Source organism: Sinocyclocheilus grahami, unplaced genomic scaffold, assembly GCF_001515645.1.
Source record: "Sinocyclocheilus grahami isolate Dianchi unplaced genomic scaffold, SAMN03320097.WGS_v1.1 scaffold356.1, whole genome shotgun sequence".
NCBI lineage: Eukaryota > Metazoa > Chordata > Actinopteri > Cypriniformes > Cyprinidae > Sinocyclocheilus > Sinocyclocheilus grahami.
In genome coordinates, this window is record NW_015505535.1 from 486619 (window position 1) to 509707 (window position 23089).

At 37.2% G+C, this 23089-nt stretch overlaps 1 protein-coding gene across 1 annotated transcript in view; it reads left to right on the top strand.

Moving 5' to 3' along the window:
• Positions 1 to 2336: 2336 nt before the first annotated feature.
• cxadr (CXADR Ig-like cell adhesion molecule) overlaps positions 2337 to 23089 on the top strand; it is an 88138-nt gene continuing 67385 nt past the window's right edge. The window contains exon 1 of the mRNA XM_016229708.1: positions 2337 to 2567. Within this exon, the coding sequence (XP_016085194.1) occupies positions 2516 to 2567 (52 nt within the window). The 5' untranslated portion in view covers positions 2337 to 2515. The remainder of the gene's footprint in view (positions 2568 to 23089) is intronic.

Sequence of the window (23089 nt, forward strand, 5' to 3'; positions counted from 1 at the left end):
GACACATGGTTATTAGGGTGGCCCTTATTGGGGTAATTTTTTTTTTTTTATTGGAAATATTACCCTCTCACCCCCTCATTTGTTTCTCCAGAAGTATGTAATGTATGCAAAATACATCCAGATAATTTGTCATTTAGGGTATGCTCAATGTATATTTTTATCAACAGGTAATAGCGAAGGTTTTTTTCACTGATAAAATTTGGACTGTTTCTGATGTCAGATGAGAGATAATTGAGGCCCAATGGTTAAAGAGAAGGACTTGTAACCAAAAGGTTGGGGTTCGAGTCTCAGTACCGGTAGGAGTTGTATGTGGGGGGAGTGAATGTACAGTGCTCTCTTCCACCTTCAGTAATCACAAAATCAGTTCTCATCACCAGTTTGATTTTTTTTTTAAAGATTTTATTTTTGGCATTTTATGTCTATATATTGATTATAAGTGGATAGGAAGCAAAGTGAGGGGAGGGGAGGGGATCAGGAAAGGTCCATGAGCCAGGACTCAAACGTGGCACTACATGTCAGAGTGTTAACCCACAAGGCTATTGGCACCAATGTAATTTAACATGTTAAAACTAACTGTTCTGTGGCCCTGTACACAGTTTACTAGTGGTTTTGTATAATTATTAATAGCGTGCTTTAATGGTCATTATGACAGAATTTCAACTTTGTTGAGCACACCCAAAACATAACCCAATCTCTGCAAAATGTGGTTTGTTTCCATTTCTCATGAAGGGGAGTTGACTGGGTGGGTGAGAGCAAAAGATTTCAAAAGTCCAAAAATAAGGGCCACCCTAATGGTTATTTGATAACTGTTTTGTTTCCTATTTGAGTTTTTTCCAAGGCATTGTTAGATGCCAGTGTTTCCTGTCATAGCTATGCAAGGATTTGATTTCAAAACCGGTATCATAGCTATTAAACTATATCTTATGATTTTAAATCTGTATTTAACCTCAGAACGATCTCAAGGTAAAAAAAGTGCTAAAGTCTGATTTTGTGGTGGCTGTGTTTTAAAATTAAATTATTATAATATTAATTCTAGTGAAGAAGTAAGTCTGACGGCAATCAGTGTTGAGTACTACTGTAAGCATAACCCCGCGTGCTTTAAACCTTTCAAAATGATTAACAGTTGAAAACATTTGTTAGAAATTTAGAAAAGTACTCAAAAATAATCAAATGTGATCAATTACATTATTTTAATAAAGTAATTGAAATAGTTACACTACTTATTACATTTCCAAAGAGGCAATTGTAACACATTAAATTCCTCCAAGTTAGAGATATGACACTTAATATGCACATGCTCAGAAACATTCTCTCTCTGCCCATGCAAAAGGAACACCTTTTTTCACCTCAGCAGAATTTTTCCACAGAAAACTGATTTTGAGATATAAAAGTTACTTTTTGGATGTGCAGTATTTTTTTCTTCTGCTGTCTAAAGTTTAGATGACTATAAAATTCGAACTTCCATACATTTTATCTCTAGGTTATTGATAAAAAATGAACATGAGAAACCTATGCTAATATAGGTGTGGCAAGCTAGCATATAGATTTGATCATGGCTGTAACATCGGGGGCAATTGTAACATTTCTCCAGAGCCACATGGCCCAGTGTAAGCACCTTGTTTGTCTGTTAGAAAATTAACATATTTAAATGTAAAACTACATTTAAAAATTATTAGTGTTACACATTAAAGAATGGGTTGCTTTTAAAAAATACAGCGAATATTTGAGTTGAGTTATTCTTTAACTAATTCTATCTTTTTCCATTTCATTAAAGTTTGGTTAAAGACTGTTCTCGACTCATCAGCTGATTGGAGTGAAATATATATTTAAATAATTACAATCTAGATTCCACTAGAATAGTTGCTTAGTCGTCTGCAAAAATAGAAATAGACTTTAGATTTTTGAATGCATGTGATGCCTGACATCTAAAAGAATTTGAACTACTGTATATACAAGAAAAATCTTAAGTAGCATCATTAGACACTACAGCAGTAAAGTGATTACTTTGAGGTAGGCTTTTATTTGAGATAGCGTGGGTTAATATGACTTTTGTGGGGGTAGTTGTAACACTGACTTTTGCATTTCATTTAATACTATAGTCTTGTCCTTATTAGTGAAAATATATCAATTGTATTGTTAATTAGTGCACCTATATTTGTTTCTTGTATCAAAAGATGACAAGCTTATTTCAAGTAGTCTGTGAGTTATGAAAAAAAATGTTACAATAGCCCCCGGTCTCCCCTAACCTTCCCAACACTGTACATTATGTGAGGAGAGACTCTTGGAGCATGTGTACGCAAGAGGGCGTAAAACCCCTCACAGCTCTCCAGCTGATACCTCCGGAAATCACGTGTGCAGATTCCAGCCACAATCCACCTGCGCGAGCGAGCTGGTGGACTTCTGATGCTGCGCGAGACTGGCGAAAGAAGAGTGAACACGAAACATCGCAAGTCGGGGGCAAAAAGTTGTTTTTATACCCACACCGGTTACTAAATTGTGGCTTAAAAACAGAGGAATGGATTTGAGGACGTCCTGCCTTTGTTTATTCAATGTTATTCTCCTCACAGGTACATTTTAAATTTGTCTTTTTTCCCCCGGAGCTCTGCGGGCTCCGTTTGCTCGCGCGCTAACGTTGCCTTTCTTCCAAAGTTTTTTTTGTTTAACTTATTTCATTTTCATTCACCATTTAGAGTGTGTTATATCACAGTTTTATAATGTTACCATTTCAGATGTACTTTCAACTATAAACCAAATTGGCGAAAGTAGTCAGGATAATCGAAGTGGAAGGTTTTTCGTTGAAGGAAAAAAAACGGTCACTAATTTCAAAATCTAAATGATGAAATCTTACTGAGATAGTTGCTTATCTCAAATTAAATTGAATAAATTCCCATTTGATAGAACAAACATTTTAATAAATACCTTTATTGTAAATAGGTTAATTTATTTTTTATTTTACTATAATTTATACAAAAATTTTATGTATCAAGCAGAATAGGAAAACACTAAATTTACACTTGAAATATAATTCTGCTATAACAGTACTTTATACACGCCTCATATAGAAGTGTTACACGTGTAATGCCCACATGTTTGGAGAGTTAAATTTGTATTTTTATTATAATCTGTTGCTACTTCTACATAACGACGCCTTGTTAACAGCAACCCAGTCCGCGGAGCTCAGTTTAAACAGGCGGTTTGTTTTCATGATGTATATTAAGTCTTGTTTTATGCTGCTGTTGAACCAGTTGTGTTATTTCAGTTTGTTTTAAAGGTCAGATGGAATTATACATTTTCTAGAATACGTTTCCTAAATATTGTTGTTAGATGTTGGCAGTACACAATAGGCTTAACCGTCTTAAAGCCATCAAGAGGGGTTTCTTTCAGACTGCCATCTGCCAATACATTCTCCACTTGTGCCCTCCTTCTCAAGAAGACTCCTCTAGATGTCTGAAACTCGAGGTTGCTTATTATCCAGTCTACATATAAGACCTAATATTGACTGATCCCTTGGCTTGGAAAAAACACACTAGTTTTAGCAGTGGACTTGTCTGTAGTTAACATTGATTTTCTGTGAGAGGCACATGCTGTGTAGTAGTTAGGCACTTCTGGTCGTTGACCAACTAGTTAGTGTTTCGTGTGAGGAGGGAATGAGGATAACGCAAGAATTAACACAGAAATCACCCACTCCTTCGGTTTATTTATCTTGAGTAACAACTGAAACTGTGTGTCATTTTGGTCAAAGGTTACCTGAGTTCTTTAGATAGGGATTCAGATTGCGTAGACTACAGATCAGCACAAGGAAAAAATAAAAACGAGAAAGTGGCACGGATAGGGCGATGACTTTCCAGGCCACTGGTTACTGATAAACTAGAGTCTATCAATAACAAGCTTTGTGTACACACGGCTTTTGTTTTAGTGCATATATGGAATGTGTTCCGGTATGTTTTAGAAGGCTTGCATGTGACATTTATTCCTCCATGGTATTAACCTGTCATCACAACAGAATGTTGAGTTTGACATTTGTGTGCTCTCTGTCCTTCTCAGCAGACGGATGTTGTTTTGGTGCCGGCTACAAGGATATTTCTCATTCAAGGTGTCATTCTGTCATAACACAGATTATTCATAAAGGGAAATGGGGCATGTGAAGACATGGCATTTTCACAAGTGTAATATATATTACAGATGACGTCGTATGTTATAATATGTAGTTTTATATAATTTTCTATCAAAGTAATTTTAGTAACTGGAGATGTATTAGTGTAAAAAAGCTAAAAGTTCTCTGTATAGAGTGCAACAGTTGGGATCCGGAAGTAGAAATCTTACTCATTTTCTCCATGGGGTAATTGATTTTTAACGATAACTTATAAAAGATTAAAGAGAGACCTACTGTGAGCTACAAGGTTGTTAACAGATGCTCTATAGCCCTGTTCGGATGGGACTAGTTTTACAGGGGGACGTTAGAGAAATTTTTGTTTCACAGACGTACTTTGAGATTTGAATCCCGTCCGAATCTACCATGTCTGTCTTTTTTTCACACGACCTCTGTAAAAAAAAAAATCCAGAGCAAATTACCTACTGTTTTTCGGCAAACTCGGTGGGCCTCGGAGAAACGTTATCCCGTCCGAATGCGAATGTCTGTGATTGCCAAAAATGTTTTTCCAAAAAGCTTTTTCTTGTGTGTTTTGGTCAACGTGAACTACCGTACAATCTCTCGCTAGCGCGCCGGTATTCGAGTTTCTGCTTTCTGCGCACCAATAATGGATGTAGATGTGTTTGGTACACTGCGAAGAAATTAAAAAATGAAATCAACAAGAAGAGCCAAATCACGTAAACTGTTAAGGTCAGGTAAGATTACTTTAATTTCTGCACTCAATTACATAACGTGTAAATGATATAAGTTAAAACTTTTTTTATTACAGTGGGTTTATTATAAGAACCCAGTTCTATAAAATCATGTTAAATTTATGTTTAGTTTTTATGTTTAGTTTACCTCGGTGATAAACACGGAGATGTTAGCCCCGTCCGAATCCGTACATGAAATCACAGACGTCGGCTGATAAGAATTGTAACTCAAACGTCGTTTGGAAAACTAGTCCCGTCCAAATAGTCTTTGTTATAGTCAGCAGTCTGCATTATTTCAATGTTTTTTTTTAAATAATCATGTTTAACACCTGACTTAGAGGTGAAAAATTATTTTACATCCATTACTTTGTAAAGAAATCTCCAGCAATCAGAGAGTGATGACAAGCAAATTGTGCCAAAAAACAGCCCACTGCCATAAAGCACTGTGAGTTAGGCTAGGGGTGTATTCATACCTGTCTTGTTTGGTTCGATTGAATCGAACTCAAGTTCCTTTCCCGCCTTGGTGCGGATCTTTTGGGCAGGTGTGAATACAGCAATCACACTCGGGTGCGGAACAAACAACCGTACTGAGACCCAGCTGAAGAGGTGGTCTCAGTCCACTTCCAAACGAACTCTGGTACAGTTCGTTTAAGGTGTGAATATGACCTGACCTCGATCCGAACCAATTGCAGAAATCACACTCAGAAACATACAGCTCGCACATGTAGTGCTGTTGTTTGCATTTCAATGGCTTAAATCACTTGTTTTTAAACCACAGTTTTTGTGACCATGGCGCGCAGAAATGTGACGTCAGTGCGCTAAAGAGTTACCATGAATATGTTGGGGGAAAAATAGTAAGGAGTTTTTTTAATTTATTAAATAACTAGTGTTTTCTGAGTCAGTGTCACAAATATGAAATTGATGATCCTGACTCGCCATCTCATCTTGGACGCAAAAAGAAATGTATCTTTACGGATTACATAATAAAAGAGTTTTTTGGATTTGAATTATTTCGTTTTGTGGTCATTTAAAGCTTTCTATAGATATATTCATCATGTCTGTAAGGAAAATATTCGCTAAGTTTTGGTTCATTTTTGTGAAGCGCTCCTGTTCAACACCGAGACGGCAAGCGCATCCTATTTGTTTTCTTTATTTTACAAAAGCACAACGTTTTGGTGATATTGTGAGTGCACACAAATTAAAGTAGACCCTTTACATTTCCGAATGATGTATTATTCTTACCGGAACTGCTTCAGTGTATGACAGTCAGCGGAAGTGAGAGAAAAGTATTTATTACCTTTGAAATATGGATATTTTTCTTTAAAAAACACATGGATTCGCTACAGGGGGCCTTTATTCATCCCCCGGAGCCGTCTGCGGCAGGTTTTATTATGAATGTGCGCGCTTTATTTGACGTCTTGTGGACTGTTTAACTGCAACACCCGCAGACTGCAATGATAGAGCTTGGAATAGCCAGGATAATTTTTTATATAACTCTGACTGGATTCGTCTGAAAGAAGAAAGTCATATACACCTAGGATGCTTCGAGGGTGAGTAAAACACAAGCTAATTTTCATTTTTGGGTGAACTAACCTTTTAAGCTTCTTAAATATTTATATAGGCCTACAAATTTTGTAATAAACTAGCCTATATTGTTTCTATATGTATAACAACATCTTTGAATCAATAGTTTTATATTTAGGCTATCCATTGTTGGTCAGTTTGGCTCATGGGTTTTTAACAAAAAGTTTTAAAGGGGTCATATGATGCGATTTCAAGTTTTCCTTTCTCTTTGGAGTGTTACAAGCTGATTGTGCATAGATAAGATCCCTGAAGTTGCAAAGACTAAAGTATCAAAACCAAAGAGATATTCTTTATCAAAGTTAAGACTCTGCCATGGCCCTCTAAAACGGCCTGTTCTAACACGCCCCCACATATCTACCTCACTATGTGGAAATATTAGCATAATGCCGCCCAAATGATACTTGTTTAAAAAAATGTATGGCTTTAATTCTGTCTGTTTGCTAGTGTACTCCTAAATTTTGCCAAAATTAAGAAAATAATACATAAATAAGTCTCTTCTGTGAAAAAGGACTAAAATGTTGATTCATTTTGCACAGATTTTTGTCCAGTCAGATGTCATCTAGAATTAGAATGCCCCTCCCCTAAGACCAAATCACAGTTTGTGGCTGTGATGTAACTAAAGACTTGTGGATTGACTTGAGGAAATATGTCAACGCAGAATATTGCTCTTGTTTGATTTTCATCTTTCAAATACTGTGAAGTGATGTATTTTATTAAAGGTGGGGTAAGCGATTTCTGGTAGCCAATGTTGACATTTGAAATTAGCAAAACAAACACACCCCTACCTCAAAAGGGTCTTGCCCCTATTTTGATAGCTCCGCCCCACACATACGTACGCAACCCAGGCAATGATTAGTTCTGTGAAACAAAGCAAAACCAATGTTACTCCGTGTCTACACCGGACGCGAGTGGCGTGGCGCGACACGACAAATCCCAGACAGAAAACTGCTGCTGCGTTCTATTTATGACGAATTGACACAAATTTCAAATGATTTTCAAAGGTCGCTTTGTCGCGTCCAGTGTACTAGACAGACTTTAGCTGTTGCGACGCAGACACTGTTACTCGCCTGTCGAGAAGAAACAAAGCAACCTCGGCGTCCGATCACAGGCCTTCCGCTCCTTGAGTTCTCTCCAGTGCTGGAAAGCTGATCCGATATTTACACAGGTCCTACTTCTTGCCTTATTGCCTTAAGCCTTCTTTTGTTCCGCAGACATTTCCCTCTTTTGTTTTTTTTTATCCGCCATCTCTATCTTTCTGTCGCTCGGCTAATGTCCGTCCTGTGCACTGAACGCTCTCTCCTCCACATCATGAGTAGGAACGCCCCTTACTGCTGATTGGCTACAAGTTTGTTTTGCTACTCGGCCTGAATCAGTTTTCTAAAGCGTTTTTGAAAAATCGCTTACCCCACCTTTAAGAGCTTGCAAGCTTTTCTCATTGAGACGACACTCTTTCTTCACTGTCCAGTCCTGTAGTTTTCCCTGTTCTGTTCTATAGTCCCTAGTGTCCATTAAAGACATATTTCCAATAATACCGACAGGCTCTGACAGGCTTGTCCCTTCACTTAGACATTAGCCAGATGCCATCGGACATCCCTGGTCAGTCAGCACTTTTATTTTGCTCCTGTGCTTGTGTATGTGCGCAAGCTCACTCATTCATGTTTGGTCCATGTTGTAGTATGCACTCAACTCAATATTATCTGGTTCTCCTTTCTAAAGTTTGACTCACACTTGTCTTCAAAAGCCATTAAGGACCCTACAGGACCTTCCCATTCACAAGTGTCCGAGTGTAGTGTCTTTTTTTTAACCTCGTTTAAGGTCAGTATACTGCTCAACCTTGAGTAGACCTGTGCTGTAGTTACCTGATAAACATAACTACTCTGGAGACCCTGCCTGGAGAACGTTGCTAGGAGACCTGTAGCACATGCGAGTCCTTGGAACGTGTTTGTAGAGAATCACTACTTGGAATGCTTTTTTCAAACATAGACATTCAGCTAATAGTCGTGGACCCCATTGGAAAAATTCAATCTTGGTTTAGTCTGTTTTTGAGCTTGAGGGGGAAAAAAAATCTTTCAATTTTATATATTCTTTTTCATTACTGAATGGCACATTTTTCAAGTAGGCTACTGCTCTGAGGTCTCAAAGTAGAGTAGATGTTTCTGCAGTGAGTCAGACAGGTTTCAGCAGAACATGGTTTATTAATAAACAAGAATTATTGAGGGTTATAAATTAAGCAGTTTCTTACCAGCCAGTCAGATATCTCACCATGAGACAGACATGAGACAAATAAACAAGCTAATTTAAAGGGGAACTGCTGTTTTTTTTAACTGTTCTATTTTATTATTGTGCTTGCTAATGTGCTTGTTATAATTAAATATTATAAAAGCAAGCATTATAGTATTACACTATAATAATTAAATTTATATTAACATAAGACACTCTTTTTATAATCATATTGCACTTATGGTTCTCAAAAAATTTAATTTCTTTCTAATTTGCTTACTTTTAGATTGAACAGAAACTATTTGATGTTTAGTGAGAGTGGGCACCCACAGAGAGGAAAAGATGTTGAGCAGGTATGACTTGAAGGCATGCTGTGAGGCAGTGAGATATTTATTTGCGATACCTCTAGATTCGTCTTTGTGTAATCTAAGGAGAGACGAGCTGCTAAGTTATGGCCTCAGGCCACCCTCTCTACTCTGCTCTGCAGCAGCGCTGTCTAATCCAACCAGCAAAGCCTCTCAAAACAAAACGCTGATATCGACTTCAACCTCACCTGCAAGCCTTGCATTTCGTAGTGTGTTTCTCCTCCTCTCAACACAACATTCCCCCTGGTGCTGTCCTTCTGAATAAGGGACTGAGCTTCAGAGTAAAATCACACTCCAAACACCAGTGTTTGCACGTGTGTGGGCGCTGTATGCCTTCCATCTAACAGAAAGGATGTGCTACATGTATGAATATTCAGGCCTCTGCTTCATAAATATTTTAGATGCAAGGCTCGTACCTGAGACTGCAGGCGACAACTACTTCTGTTACATTACAACATTCTGATCCCATGTGCCACTCTCTCTCTCCTGTTTTTATTGCCTTCTTTTTCAATTTGGAGAGTAAGTGGGCCATTACGACGGGCCGATCACATTCCATTAGACCAGGTGATAATGATAAATAACCAAGGTTCCAAGGTGTTTTTTTTTGGTCACTCTAATTTCAATTGGAGACTTGCTATGCATGCATGGATCATCACTCACACACGCTGAAATAGTAACGCAGGAACAGAGGGGAGTTAAAAGAGAGGGTAAAGAGATTCAAACAGAAAGGAGAGACGGGAGCAGAGGTTAAAGTCATGGATGAGTGTATGAGTGGGAGTTTAGAAGAGGATGGAAGGAAGAAAGGGTGATAATTGTAAATATATCATGCGAGACGAAGAGACACATGAAACGAGGAATCGCAAGGGACAATGGAAGAGAATGGAATCGTATTTCAGAGGGATTTGTCAGGGTTGAGGGTTAAGTATATAAAGGCTAGCAGGAGTTTTTTTTTCTCTTTCAGGGATGTGTGAATCACTGTGACGCTCAGATCATAGCCAAGCAGTCTTGGGCTTGGATTTACACTTCTCTCCTCCCACTGTTCTGATAAACCTTCCATAAACACAAGGTCACGAAACCTCTCGTTCTGCGTCTCTCCATCCATCACACATCAGCTCCTCCTTGTTTTCTCAGCACTGATAAGGAGGACCTGTAGTGCATCCATCATCGTGTCCCTCGGCTCACCCCTTAGTAATGCTTCTATCCCATAATGAGTCTTAATGCAGACACATGACTAATAAACTCCCATCTGTGATTCAGACAGAAATGTCTTCTTCTCTATTAGACCTTTTGATACTATGATTGATGAAGTCTTGTGGTACGTTCAAATCTCCTGATAGCGCACTGTAAAGTGGACTTCAAAGGATATACAGCCATCTTGAAGGGATTGTTCACTCAAAAATAAAAATTGTCTGTAGACCACAAAATACAATATTTTGAATAATGTTTAAATTGTTTCCATCCATATACTGAAGGGTAGTCAGCAAAACAACATTGGACCTAACTGACTGTATGGACATTTTTCTAAATATCTTCTTTTGTGTCTTGAAACAACATATGGATGAGTAAATGAAGACACAATCTTCGTTTTTGGGTGTAAACAGCAGTGTTTATTTTTAGGAATTCACTGATAGGATTTTCTTGGCCGATACCGATATTGGTCAATTGGATAAAGCAGGGGTTAAAAACGAAATAATAACAAATAAATCAATCGGTTCACAAGGTTTCTGTTCCTGCGTTCCTCTATAATATTACAGTTCCGAAACTGGTTTGAGTAGAAAAAATACTGGTTAATAACGTTATTTTTAAAAACATTTTCTTTGCCTATAATAATAATAATAATAATAAGTACAGCATTTTCTTTCTCAAAAAAAAAAAAAATAACACGAGGGTCTTGATCTGGTAGCCTATCTTGCGCTTAGTCATAGCCAATACAGCATCATCTTTTCTAGATTTTGACCAAATGTATTAAACAACAGAAAATACTGTCAATGCTTTAAAGTAGGGCTGCACAATTAATCGAATTTCTAATCGCAATTACAATTATGGATGCCACAATTACGTAATCATTCAAAGCGGCAATTAATTGTTCAAAGTCCACTTATGTTATTCTGCACGCTTAAAGGGTTAGTTCACCCAAAAATGAAAATTAACCCATAAATTACTCCTAGGTGTATATGACGTTCTTCTTTCAGACGAATCCAGTCGGAGTTATATAAAAAATTGTCTTTGATCTTTCAAGCTGTTTCATGGCACTCAGCGGGTGTTGCATGCATCAGTCCAAAAAAAGTTAAATAAAAAGCGCCCATCTATTAAAAAAAAGTGTTTCATACGGCTCCAGGGGGTGAGCAGGCCTTCTGTAGCGAATCGATGCGTTTTTGTAAGAAAAATATTCATATTCAAAATGTCATAATCACTTTAATCTAGCTTGCGCTCATTGTTGTACATGGAAGCAGCTCCAGGCGGATGAAGTGACGCATGCGGAAGCACAGGGGAGAGATCAAAACAAAACAATGGTCACTAATTAGAAGTACAAAACAAGGATTTGTAAAGAAGAATGTCAGAGGTTTTCGATATAAGCCAAGAGGAGACTGGTTTTCCTTTGCTAAAGTAAGGAAACTTTGCTTCCTTTGCTCCTTTTAACAAACGTTGGTTTTCACAAGACTCACTGGCGCATTCGCAGCGCTGACCTCATACGTCATCAGCCCAGAGCTGCTTCCATGTACAACTGTTGGCGCAAGCTACATTAAAGTGAATATTAAGTTTTGAATATGGATATTTTTCTTACAAAAACGCATCGATTCGCTACAGAAGGCCTTTGTTCACCCCCCGGAGCTGTGTGAGACATTTTTTATGGATGGGCACTTTTTATTATGCCATGAAACAGCTTAAAAGATCAAAGACCATTTTTAAAATGGAAAGAAGAAAGTCATATACACCTAGGATGACTTGAGGGTGAGTAATTTATGGGCTAATTTTAATTTTTGGGTGAACTAACCCTTTAAGATGTTTTTTTCTTTCTACATGTTATATTAAGGGTTTTTCCATTGTTTTAGTATAACATTATAATACGATATTTCTTAAATTCATATATATATATTTTTTTTATCATTTAAAGAAGAAACCAATCCGATGTATATTTGACATTTGAGGCTTAATACTATAGAAAAGCACTAAAGGTTTTTCAGTTAGTGTTTTCAGCTTGTTTATTTTCATATAAAAATACGGCATGCAGTTGCATCAAACAATGGTATAAACATCATTCAATGTAAATTGTGATAATCGTAATTATTAATCACAAATAATTAAAAAAAGTTTCAAGGGAATAATCGACAATTATGATTTTTGTCATAATCATGCAGCCCTACTTTAAAGACATTAAAGTAGGCCTATTTTTTCAAGATATTTAAAAATGTTTGCAGCATGGATAAAAAATGCTACTCCTATAAGTGTTTTGAGAGGAAAAAACAGCCTAAATTATTAGGCTGAATGTCGCATTTTATTATTATATTATTATTTTATTATTTTATTATTATCATTCAGAAATAATGTAGGCTAAAACACCGGTAAGCAAATATATGCAGCTATAACAGCAAAGTGAGGCGGTGGTTACGCTGAACGGCACAGACTGTACTAAGGACTATTTAAATTGAGCAGTGTAACGTTTTATCTATCTTTTACTGTATTTTATTGTGATTATTGAAAAGGCTGCAATGTCAAGTTAGCAAAAACATGTTGTATGTGCGTGTGAGTCGCTGGCGTGATTTTAAAACTGTAAAGCTTTTGGAAAATAAAGAAAACGGCTTTCCTTTTTGTGAACTTCGGAGCGTGTTACAATGATCCAAACTCAGCACAAAATTTTTTCTTTTGTTTTGTTAATCTGTTAATGATTTAAGTGAAATATATTTAGTGTATAGGCCTATATATTCCTTTTTATGTAGCCTATATAGTTTTATTCCATTTTCTCTGTTCACAGAAACGCTGCATGTGCGTGATGTGAACTTGTGTGAATCCATGTTCTGCACGATCCTGACATTTTTGCTGGTTTCATTCAAACACACAAAAAGCTGCATATTACTTGCCATTCTTTTTCGCTTAAATGTAGGCCTAATGCTTAATTGGCGTTTCGTGACATATCCTCAGATAAACTAACTCCGGGGCATTGCCATTGCGACTTAACATTACCTATGATGAATTTACAGCTGAGTGCGGTCGTTTCACTGTTTGGAATCATCAGCGTCACGTTTGCATAGGCCGTACTATGCTGTCTGACAAACTATATTTTGTACAGATTTTATTTTGTTTGGGCAAGTATTTAATTATTTTGCCCAGAGAATAATGTTGGATTATGCAACAGACATGCAACTCATTGTCTCCATTAGTGCTGGGCGATAAATCGATAACGATAATTATCGAGCTATATAAATTTCCTTGATAAACGATAACAAGAGCTCGATAAATTGTTTAGTTTAATGAACCGCCATAGGTGGAACGAAACAGCGCGACTCATTTGAGGCGCACCATTTGGAGCGTTTATCCGCTCGGATCAAAGTTCAAACAGCGGCACGGCACAAGCTCACTAGAGCAGATGCGTTCACTTGCTGAGTCTCGGTCAAACAGCACTGTGAGATCCAGTGTGAAGCTCTTGAATACAGCGAGAAACACAAATAACTGCCAGATGATACAGCGCTGACAAACAGGACAAACACTGTGCACAACGATACAGTCAGAAGGTTTTTAATTTACAAATTGCCATCATTTACCATTTATTTAGTAGCACTAACTGCATGGTATTGAGGTGCTATATTTGCTATATTTTAACTGTGATTATCATGATCTAAATGTATGCTACTATGGAAGACCAGTGGTTATATAATATACATAATAATATTTAATTAATATATATATATAATAATTAAATTTCACCATATAAAAATGAGATTGCTACCATTTTTACAGATATTACTGATTTTGATAATGAACATAAATTTACATCTGCATCCTAACTCAAGCTACTATCAAATGTGTATTTCTAAGAGACACATTTTTTTTATATTATTAATATTATCAGGCAACAATTTGAAACAATATTACTTGTTAGAACATGCAGAACTAAGAAATATTTTTTTTCTATTAAGATATTTATTTTGTTAAGGAAAAATGACTGAAAGTGTAAAGAATTTAAAAAAATTGTTTTGTCATGTTGTGTTCTGTGTTTGTCATGTTCTCACCATAAAGAATAGTTTAAAACCACAATTAACTGTCTGGTTTTTCAACTTTCACATTGGAGCAAAAATCTGCCTTTAAACTTGAAAGGAATAAAAATTTGTACAATAATTCAATATCAATATGTATCGTGATATAATTTGTTTCAATAACGGTGATATGATTTTTAAACACATTTCCGATATACATTACCAGTGTTTCCCATACATTGATTTATTTGTGCCGTTTGACTTGGTTGAATAAACATGAGCACTGTACGTTTCAAAATCAAAACACGTACTTGTTTTATATGAACGTATCTCTGAAGGGAAAGTACTGTCTTCAGAAAAGTTTCGATGGCATTTTCATTTTATCTGATGAAGCGTTCGTGAGCGGAGCTGATTTGATTACAGCCGTTACTGGAGAAACCGCTAGTTCTACCGTTCTCAAAGCGCCTCCTGCTGGCGGAGAATCAGTTTGCATTTTCAATAAGCCCGTCTCCAGCAACAAGTTTTTTATTTAAAAAAAATAAATAAAATTCTGCAGCAACTCATACTTTTCATACTCTTTATACTGGCTAAAGCACATTTGTTTCAATCTATAAGAATAATCAGCCTACACTACCAGTCAAAAGTTTTTGAAAAGTAAGAGATATATATATATATTTATATATTTATTTATTTTTAAGAATTCTCTTCTGCTCACTAAGACTGCATTTATTTGATCCAAAGTACAGCAAAAACAGTACAATTTTGAAATATTTTTACTATTTAAAATAACTGCTTTCTATTTGTATATAGTTTAAAATGTAATTTATTCCTGTGATCAAATCTGAATTTTCAGGATCATTACTCCGGTCTTCAGTGTCACATATGCCGATTTGCTGATTATCAATATTTAAAACAGTTGAGTACACCATAAGATTTCTATTTCAGATAAATGCTGTTCTTCTGAACGTTCTATTCATCAAAGAAACCTGAAAAAAATGTACTCGGCTGTTTTCAACATAATAATCAATTATTTTTGAGCAGCAAATCAGAATATTAGAATGATTTCTGAAGGATCATGTGACTGGAGTAATGATGCTAAAAATATAGCTTTGAAATCACAGGAATAAATTGCATTTTAAAATATTTTCAAATAGAAAACCGTTATTTTAAATAGTAAAAATATTTCAAAATGTTACTGTTTTTGCTATATTTTGGATCAAATAAATGCAGGCTTGGTGAGCAGAAGAGAATTATTTAAAAACATTAAAAATCTTACTGTTCAAAAACGTTTGACTGGTAATGTATGTTAGCCTATAGTTTGAAGTTAAAGATATTAATACTAATTAGGTGAGTCGGAGACGATAATTTTTTTACAGTGATTTCACATTTCTTGTTTGCATGAAGGCTAAATACAAATAAAAGGTGAACATTAATTTATTTGTGCTGTTTTTTTTCTTCTAAAATATGATATGGTTTTATATGAGGTGTCATAGACTTGGCAAGTTCATTTTTCACAAGTTTGTATGCACAGACATCTGTTGTGGGCATTCTTGGCAGTTTTTAATGAGGCTTTTTTTAATAGGGTTCATATCGATATCGGAATTATATTGTATCGACCGAAATTAAGAAAAATATCGTGATATCAATTTTGGCCATATCGTCCAGCCCTATCGTGATAATTTTTTGGCCATATCGCCCAGCCCTAGTCTCCACGCAGTTAATTAATGAACCATCATATTGGCCCTTTTCATGCTATTTCCGATATGCCGATGGCTTTAAAATAAAAAATCGGACGATAAATATCAGCGGTATACATCGGTGCATTCCTATTTATTATTAATGATGCACCTATTAGTATTAAAATAGAACAATATTATGCATAAAGACATAGCTGACATATTGGAAATGAGTCTGATCCATCTGTAATGGTGTTGACAGAATAATGAGTACTCTAAAATTAAGCCGATTCAATGAGGAATTGGCTGACATGACTATTGATATGGTTCAGTCACGTTCTCTTACTTTTCCTTCCTTGTTTCTTTTAAAATTTTGGCTTGCTTTTTTTAGTCATTGCTTTTCTTTAGCTAGGATGCATTAATTTCATCTGAAGTAATGAAGTGTCTTTAATATTTCAAATAAATGCTGATCTTTTGAATTTTACATTCAAAGAATGCAAGAAAAAAAACTTTTGAACGGTGGTGTCAGTATCGTGCAGCCCTAGTGTCAACTAAATGGGCCACCTGACATACTTTAATATAAGCCAAGCAATGGAGAATGGAATTACTGGTAATATGTATTAGTTATCTTACTCCATTGTGTCTTCATAAACACAAAGATGACGTCTGTCAGAATTACTTACAATGTACATCCTGTCCTTCCTGTTTAGAGACTGTTAGGCTGGGTTAACATGATCCTTTGTATCCTCCTGGTCTTCCGAAGACAGTGTTTGTGTGCAGTGCACTTAGCTCTTGTATTATATCTTAGATAATCAGCATGTTTCAGAATTGATTCACTAAGTAGACCGTCATGCAGCAGTTTTTCTTAATCCAAAAACACAGTTGTTCTTTAATCTAAATTGGTAGGAAAAACATATTCTCTGAAAGTATGCAGCTTCTAATGCATGGCGTATAGGCTTACGTGTTTGTGTTTTGTGTGGGAGAGAGTGGTCAGACTCCAGTGTGAGATTATATTTGCCTGAGAGACCGAGTGTGTATGTGTGTGTTTATACCTGCCAGCTTGACATTGGTATGTCTGTGCGAAGATGTATGCAGTGTTTGTGAGTAAGTGAGAGAGCCTTCACTATGCAGGAATCATGTCTACTGGGATTTACTTGAGCAGGTCTTCTACTCAGAAACTTCAAACGTGCCAGTACTGTTGTCTCTTTCTGTCTCTCTCTCACTCACATTAACTGGAAAAATAAAGGTTGTTATCAGTCTGGTTAAGAATCAGCTGGAGCGGAAAATCAAATATTGGCACTTTACTTGTGCTACTCAGATTAGCCTATTAAATCTACCTCATCCCTGGTCCAGCCTTAGCCGAGCTCAAAGCCAGTTAAACATCGCCAAATTCAGAGATGGTTTTAAAGAAAATGACTATCGCTGCAGCTGAATAAACAGAAGATTCAACTGCTTTCATTGATTCAACGTGACTAATAAACACACGACTACGGCAATATACGGTTTATTTGAGTTATTATTATTATTATTATTATTATAATTTTCATTAAAATAAAGTATATTTATAATGCAATGCCTTTATCACTGCTTAAATACTATGAAGAATGTTGCGTGCCTTATTCTGTGTAAGAAGCCACATCATCTCACAGAAGGATTTATTTAAAACACTCGACTGACGTTATGAAGTGAGTTTGGAGTAAAAATGTTATTAAATGTGGTATTTTCACATGCTTTCAGATGGAGCAGCATTTACTTCACAGAGCCGTAGTTCACTGAGAAGCTATGCAAACAGCTGTCATTATCGCGAACGATTTGTTCGATTTCAGAATTTTTTCTTGCAAATTTTATTTTTTTTTCTTTGCGTAACTTGTCAGTGAACTACGGCTCTGTTTAGTAAATTCTGCTACATCTGAAAGCACATGATGAGGATTTCCTGCTGATTACAGAACCGGCTTTTTTAACAAAATGCGCATGACAATCGCATTCGATTTAATCGTGCAGCCCTAGCAAGAAGTCCATTCCAGCTCTCTATGATTAGATTATACTCTAGATTGGGGAAATTGAATAATGTATAGTACAAGAACTTTGTCACTCTGTTTTATGTTATCAAAGAGATTTAGCTCCTCCAGAAATAAGGGAAGCAAGAAGTAAAGCAGCTGTGTAGGAACCAATTTTAGGCAGTTTATCTCATTGAGAGACATTACGCATTATCGACTGCCAGCGCACAAGAGAAAAAGCTAATTTGCACAGACTGGAAAAGTAAAAAAATGGAATGTCCTTGTCTCATATCAACCCCCCTCTGTACACACACACACACGCTTCCTCTGGCATTAGCATTCAAGTCAACCCCACTCTAATGTTAAGGCAAATTGTAATCTGTTCTTACATATGTAAATGACCCTTGTGTGGAGGAAAAAGTGATTTGTTTTCCATAGATAATCATTAGTATGCAAAATTTCCTTTTTTATGTGACATTTTCTCAGCATGAGGGAGGATTCATGTTGCAGTCTTTACATTTAGCCTGTGGTGCTCATATGCAACATTTTGTAATATTTTACAAATAACCTTTTGGGCTCTGGCATTTCTGATAAATCAACCATCTAGCGCTCATCTTTACTGAAACAAACGGTTTCATTGCAGCCTTTATGATAATTTCCTACGTTCTGCTTCTGGAGCTATGATTAGACACAGTGAGTGTTGCATGAATGTGAAATGAGTTTAAATGCTTTAAAGGGGGAAGAAGGAAGTCAGCGTGTTTCAGTGCAAATATTTGCGCTTCTCATGTGATGTTGGGAAACAAAGGCAAAATAGCATCAGCAAGGCCCACCTGCTGAGTATAACCTTGAGTGTAGGTATCAACAGCTTGTCTCTGCGTGTATGGCCTGTCCTGTCATTGCAGTGGGTTTTGGATGTATGTGATAACATCCTCAGGGTTGTGATGATTAGGGGTCTAATCACCAGTTTCTTGAACAGTCTCACATATAGGCCTTGTTTACATGTTAAGATGTGTATTTGTTAATCTGATCATGGGTGGACTATGCTAGATACAGGTGTAAATGGGATTTAAAACATTGAGCTTATCCACTTTCAATTACATGTGGTCAAACTACCACAAAAGAACGCCTACTCGCCATCCATTGACCTGACATGTGATCATTATGGGATGTGTTTTGAGAGCGCGCACCAAAACAATTTATTCAAACTTCTTTGTGTTGTGCCAAAACACACAATTTAAGATCACAATTGGTTATTGTTTCCTTTCACTTTCTTTCTTGCTCACTCATAAGTAGAGTAATGGCTTCATTCATTAAATTGTATTCATGTGCTGCACTCTGCGCTCCGACAAATGTGATGTAGAGTCTGAGAGCGGGGATCTAGATAAAAATACGATCACAAACGGGGTTTAAACTGCAATGTGTCTCGGATGACCACTTGTGATTGGATGACTGACCGTTACAATGCATTTTAATATCATCATTTAGTTTTTTCTGCTTTCTTGTGCTCTTTTTTTCCTTACCTTTTGTTCTTTTCATTATACTAAAATCTTCCGATTTAAAAACTTTTAAGATTCAACATAAGCCTTCATTTTGTTCCTGAGGGCTGTTTTTGAACTTCTTGTAACGTTCCTGAAAAAAAAGTACTAAATGTAACTAAGAGGTTATTTACAATGATTTTTAAAAACATTCTTTTCAGGAATTCAAATAATGAAGATTTGTCTTTAGAAGAATATATATATATAAACAAACACAATATTAACCAAACAATGAAACAATATTGACCATTTGTACATTCTCTAACACATATTTTAGATTCACAATTCATTTAAAAGCCTCTGGTGTGTAAAAATAGTAAATATCATCATGTCCTCCAGTTTTTTTTACCCTAATAAAAGTTATAGGAGTATTAAATAGTTAATAAAGAAACTTCATTCTAATGCTCATTATATTAGCGTTAGCCGCGCTTATGCTAACGATTAACTACTCTAATAACAGCATTCATTTCAATCCGACATTCAATTAAAATATTGAATAATATTCATAACAGAAGCTGTGTTTCCCCCAGACTTGCACTCTATAGGGCCTTTCGCACCGCGGGAACCTTTTTATAGTACCAGAACTAATTGTGGAACTACCCACTTTTTGGCGTTTTCGCACCGCCGGAACTGGGTGCGATTTTGGTACTGGACTGCCTTTTTCGAGAACCAAATTAGCTCCTACTCCGGAGCAGGGTCTAACCAGCACAACTGGTACTAATCGTGACGTAAGTAGACATTGATTGGCCAAACGCGTATGAAAATGCCCTCACCCGCCATGATTTAAAACGCTGTGTAAACATACTGTAAACATTGTGTCAACTTATTTCGCAAGTATGGAGAACAGCGATAGATGGACGGACGCTGAAGTGCAGGCATTTGTAGCAAATGTAGCACTGCCAGTTGTCGTTGGAAATTCTTAGTCCTCCTTTCCGTTCTTTCAATCGCTTTACGTATACGTCGACTTTCCATTTCCATTATTGTGAAACCCACGAGACACATCAAAAACACAGCTCCGATCACGGCGTCCTCCATCCTCCTGTTGTTAATGTTGTTCTTCTTTGTTTCTGTTGTTGAACGCCGCGCACAAATGACGATGCTGTCGATCGGCTTACGCCAATTCTTAGTACACGCTCTCGGTGCGAATGCAACAAAATCGTCCCAGTACTTTAGTACTGTACATTTTAGTTCTGGAACTAAAGTGGTGCGAAATGCCCTTATTTGTGGTGGCATATATATGCAAAATCATTCTCTGCCAGCAGGAGGCGCTTAGAGCGGTAGAGATAGAGGTTTGCCTGGTAACAGCTATTAGGGCTGGGTATTGTTCAAAAATTTTTAGATATTTTTCAAAACCGATACTTTTTGTATCGTTATTTTGTATTTACAAAAACTTTGGTTTTATTTTTCAGCTTGTTGATGTTTATACAATCTCAAAGACTCATATCCTGAGCCACTGCACAAAGGAACAAAATGTAACCAACACAATAAATCAGTGCAAATAGTATTAATAAAGCTCAAATAGTCTTCAGTTTGCACATCTGTTAGGCTACATTTACACTAGTGCGTGTTGGTTTTAAAGCGCATAGCTCAGACAGAATCATGATTTCTATTTATTTTCCACTGATTGACTGATGAGCATTAGCAGCTTCCAGCGCGGTCTGCTTGTGTTCTCTCTTCCATGATCGCTGCTCTGACTCAGAGGTAATAACATATTTAATTTCAGCAACATTACATGGCCAAAACACACATTAGACGGCAATCAGAAGTTATTACAAACACTCGATGGTGGTTTAAAGTGAGTTTTGAGTAAAAGCGGAATATAAATCTTATTTATTGTCTTATGTAGCATGATGCTACAGTTTGCATGAATGACCACATAACACGCGCTTTCAGTCGTGTAGTATGAACGGACATCTGCATATGATCGGAACTCCAAGCAGCTCCCGCGTTACTCTCCATTGGAAATGAATGACTGAATGTCTGTCGCTTATCGCAGATAGTGGAAAGCCGGCTTGAAACGCAGTAGAAAAGCCAGTATGATGAGAATTGTTTTCATTTTAAAACATAAACACACCAGTGTGAATGTAGCCTTACATCTGAGGGGGCTGGGACACATTCGCACTACAGCCTCACGTGTGCGCCACATCTGTAACCGGTGTAAACTAGTAAGTTTGTTCAACTTGACGCGAACCGACTGTGCAGACCGATCGGTTTATTACAGTACCACGAGAGCTAAAGAGAACAGACTGCTCCATGTGCTTTCGAAGCGCTCTGGCGAATGTCAAACACTGATCGATCTGCGCCGCACCTCTTCTAGTCGAACACACCGGCTAGGGCTGCAGGCTTAAGGCCAAAGTATACTTCAGCCGTCCGTGTCCACATTACGTAATTTTCGTCATCAGGAGGGCTCGCGGACAGCCGTGCAACCCCGTCCGCGTGCAGGCAATCTTTTGAGACCGCGCGGATGGTCCGTGTACAACAGCGCATGCGCGAGGTGAAAGTTGAGACAGAGAGCGCAAGTCAAACTGCGCCTGTTTCGAGCTCGTCCGTCTGCACTCATCCGCGATTGAGTATACTTTGAAAGCTGTGCGGACGCGGCTGAGTGCGAGACGGAACGGAACACGGAAAGTGAAGTATACCCGGGCCTTTATTGGCTCACTGACGAGATTAACCCCTTAGGTATTGAAATTTGGTACCGAACGACAAGACTTTTTTCGATACTCGATGGTATCGAGGCAATTCGGTCGGTGCCTAAAAAGTATCGAACTCGATACCCAGCCCTAAAGGCTATACACAAAGCAGCGCTCAGCTCACAAACGCTGCTGCTCAGGCATTACAGGCAAGAAGAAATGAAAATGACATCCATAATTTTCTGAAGACAGTCAGTTTCCATCAGAAATACAGTGATATAAAAACACCCGCACCGGTTTTCGACTTTGACACGTGCAGTGCTCATGTTTAGTCAAAGCCTTTTGTAAAATCTATTTGTGGCAGTCAGTTTTGATACTGTGGCGGGCCGCCACAAATAAATCAATGTATGGGAAACACTGATCTAAATACAAACCCGATTCCAAAAAAGTTGGGACACTGTACAAATTGTGAATAAAAACAGAATGCAATGATGTGGAAGTTTCAAATTTCAATATTTTATTCAGAATACAACATAGATGACATATCAAATGTTTAAACTGAGAAAATGTATAATTTTAAGGGAAAAATAAGTTGATTTTAAATTTCATGGCATCAACACATCTCGAAAGAGTTGGGACAAGGCCATGTTTACCACTGTGTGGCATCCCCTCTTCTTTTTATAACAGTCTGCAAACGTCTGGGGACTGAGGAGACAAGTTGCTCAAGTTTAGGAATAGGAATGTTGTCCCATTCTTGTCTAATACAGGCTTCTAGTTGCTCAACTGTCTTAGGTCTTCTTTGTCGCATCTTTCTCTTTATGATGTGCCAAATGTTTTCTATGGGTGAAAGATCTGGACTGCTGGCTGGCCATTTCAGTACCCGGATCCTCCTCCTACGCTCCTTCATCCTCCTTGTCCTCTTTAGTCCGGATGACATGGCGTCCCAGTTTTCCAAAAAGAACTTCAAATTTTGATTCGTCTGACCACAGAACAGTTTTCCACATTGCCACAGTCCATTTTAAATGAGCCTTGGCCCAGAGAAAACGCC